Here is a 2,988-nt window from a genome sequence, read left to right on the forward strand (position 1 = left end):
CGAGGAATGGTGCTAATTAAACTAGCATGTACAAAGAAATTTATGTTGTTTTCACAGAGTTAGTAGTATATCAATCAATCACAAAGTATCAAAATAGATTGATACTTACAAAGTTTGGATATTATTCACGGCTCTTCATGTTCCTCATTCTTCAATATATATGGACAATATCACAGGCGATTAGATGAAGGACAAACGCGTATTTCTTGTAATTCTATTTGACCTATGTGATAAAGTAGCCAAATGGAATAGAACTTCAAGATAAAAATAATATTTTAAAGATACAGAAAGAAGCAAAACACATACAATAAACACAATATACAGCCAGACTGGCATGAACACAAGATAATCGAAAATAATAGCAGATAAAAAACACTGCATAAAAACTTCACAGATGAACTAAAATTGAAGCTTCGGGGTGAATGCTACACTAGTTTGACATAATATGGGAAACATAGTCGGGACTAGTAGCTTCATGGAAGATTACAAATCAGTATAACCTGTTCTAATAATGACCTCCATGATGTGATGATTCATGAACAAGGAACATAAAATTTCAAATTGCAAAGACAAAAACAAGTGCAAATAAAAGACGAAAACAATGGAAAGACAGAAGATGAACCAAAAGGCCTAATTCAGTCTCTGATTATAATAAACTCAACTCACTTGCACTCAACTCCAGTTTCAGCTGCTCGCCGAGGCGTACTCTTTCTCCTACTACCGTTTTGACGGAATCCGTTCGACTTGATAATCTCCGCACTCGTTCTTGTTCCAACAACAATCTCCTCTTTGACTGAATCCATATTCTCTTTCACCTGCGAATTTTTCTTCCTCTTCCTTCCATTTTCAACTGCAGCAGGAGTTTTCACCTCTTTAATCAAAGTAGTAGATTTTATGTTTTCCTCATCTTTGTCTAATATTTCCTCATCTTTGTCTAATATTTCCTCAATCCCCTCATCATCAATCTCATCTTTCAATGGTTTCTGTGGTCTTCCCCTTCTCTTATATGCAGGAAGTACTTCTTCTCCACCACTCCCTAGATCCTCTTGACTATTAACAACAGTCAACTTCTTACCCTTTCCTCTACCTCTACCCATGACTCAGAAAACCTCCACGAAAGAGCAAAACCCTAAACAATTATCTAAGTTTACTGCAAAAACACAAAAGATGGATCCTAAAAGTCAATAAGCAAATCAATTCAAAGCATAACATCTAGGTCATTAGAAGAACACTACTTAACCAAAATAAAAATAAACCAACCACAAAAAAATTCTGAAGAGTAAAACCCACAATAAAACTTAAGAGATTGACAATAGGGATGCAAGATTTAAGTTGAGCTCTAACCAGTCAAGTAGGCAAATCCTATCTTTCACTATCTCAACAATCAAATACATAACAAGGAATCATAAGAAAGTACGAATCAAATCCTCACACAATCATATTTTAATGAAGAACAAACAATTTTCAAAATCCATTTAGCATAGAAATTAATTATAAACCCCAGGAAAATAAAATCCAGATAAGACTACGTATTGAGAACTAAAAAAACAAAAACAATCAGCTTCATAATTTGATCTTGAAATACAACATAAAAATTACAAGAACTGAGAAATGAAAGCTATGGAAAGAACTAACCTCATATTCAACTACAAAACTATGTACTTGTTGCAAAACCCATCTTTGTGATACTTCTGTAGGAACTCTCCCAATCCCAAAAGAGCAAAGGGAAGTTGCTTTTGTTTGTTGTTAATGGTTTGAAATTTCAATACATAGAGAAATGAAAGAAGTTGAGATTCAATTTGAGATTAGATTAACAAGATGAACCTACCCAGATCATAAAAGTGATCAAAATTGTAAGGTTGAATTTTTAACAAGAACAAGAAAAAAAATCTCTTATAGATTTGAAAAGATGATATCCGAGGTTTAATGAGTACTACTCTACTACTACTACAACAGACAGACAGCAAAGACAGAAAACAGAGAGAGAAGTGAGAAAAAATACTTGTTGATTGGTTTTTGTTCAACAAAGAGAGGGCAGTAAAAATAATAAACTTCTCTGGAGTGGCTTGTAAACTCGTATCGTGGAGTCGCATCTGTTGTACTTTGATGCCTGATGTGGCCAGTAAAAAGTACTGGATAACTGGAATCTATCAGATCTGATGCTACACACATGATGGGACCCACCTAGGAAGAAAAAAAAATGAATTTTAGCTTCCAATTAGGGCTGCACATGGGCGGGTATGGGCGGGTATAAGCTAAAACCAACCTCGCACCCACAGACTGCGGGTTTTTTTTTTTTCATAACCATCCCCGCACCCACAAACAGCGGGCGGGTTTTGTTACCCGCCCGCTACGGGTTGGGCGGGTATGGGTTTAAACGGGTTTAAACCCGCTTTATATTCAAGTATTTAGAGTAACTTCTATTCTCCTTGATTAAGTGAGAAAAAAAAACCAAAACCCCCAAAATATTCATATCTAGGAAGTTCACAGATGAAGATTAAGTGTTGAATCTGTTGATTTTTCGATTGTTGTCGATTTCTGGTGAAGATTCGAAGTTGTTGTTGTCGATTTCTGGTGAAGATTTCTGATAATTGTCGTTCGTAGGTGAAGAAGGAGAACTGAGGAGGAAGAAGAGGAGAGGCCGAACAGAGAGAAGAGTGTAGAAAGTGAATGAGGGTTATCAGTTATCCTATCTACTAGTATTAGGGTTTCATAATGGACGACTAGGATTAGTTTTATCTAATGGTATATAATCTGCGGGTTTTTTGGGCGGGTATGGGCGGGTATTAGCTTAAACCAACCTCGCACCCACAGACAGCGGGTTTTTTTTTTCATAACCAACCCCGCACCCACAACGGGCGGGTATGGATTAAAAACCCACGGATTTAGCGGGTACGGGTGGGTTTGGGTATCGTGGGCGGGTCTTGTGCAGCCCTACTTCCAATGGTTCTGGTGAACTCCGACACGTGTAAATTAATAATGGGTTTG

At 36.8% G+C, this 2,988-nt stretch overlaps 1 protein-coding gene across 1 annotated transcript; it reads right to left on the reverse strand.

Annotated features, from left to right (window-relative positions):
• Positions 1-249: 249 nt before the first annotated feature.
• Positions 250-1,996, reverse strand: LOC113323405. The gene is made up of 2 exons (XM_026571705.1): positions 1,636-1,996; positions 250-1,150 (listed from the first exon to the last, which is right to left on the reverse strand). The coding sequence occupies exon 2, from the start codon at positions 1,095-1,097 to the stop codon at positions 663-665; it is 435 nt and encodes a 144-aa protein (XP_026427490.1). The 5' UTR covers positions 1,098-1,150; positions 1,636-1,996; the 3' UTR covers positions 250-662.
• Between the last annotated feature and the right edge of the window lie 992 nt (positions 1,997-2,988).

The sequence above is a fragment of the Papaver somniferum genome, chromosome 11 (assembly GCF_003573695.1).
Source record: "Papaver somniferum cultivar HN1 chromosome 11, ASM357369v1, whole genome shotgun sequence".
NCBI lineage: Eukaryota > Viridiplantae > Streptophyta > Magnoliopsida > Ranunculales > Papaveraceae > Papaver > Papaver somniferum.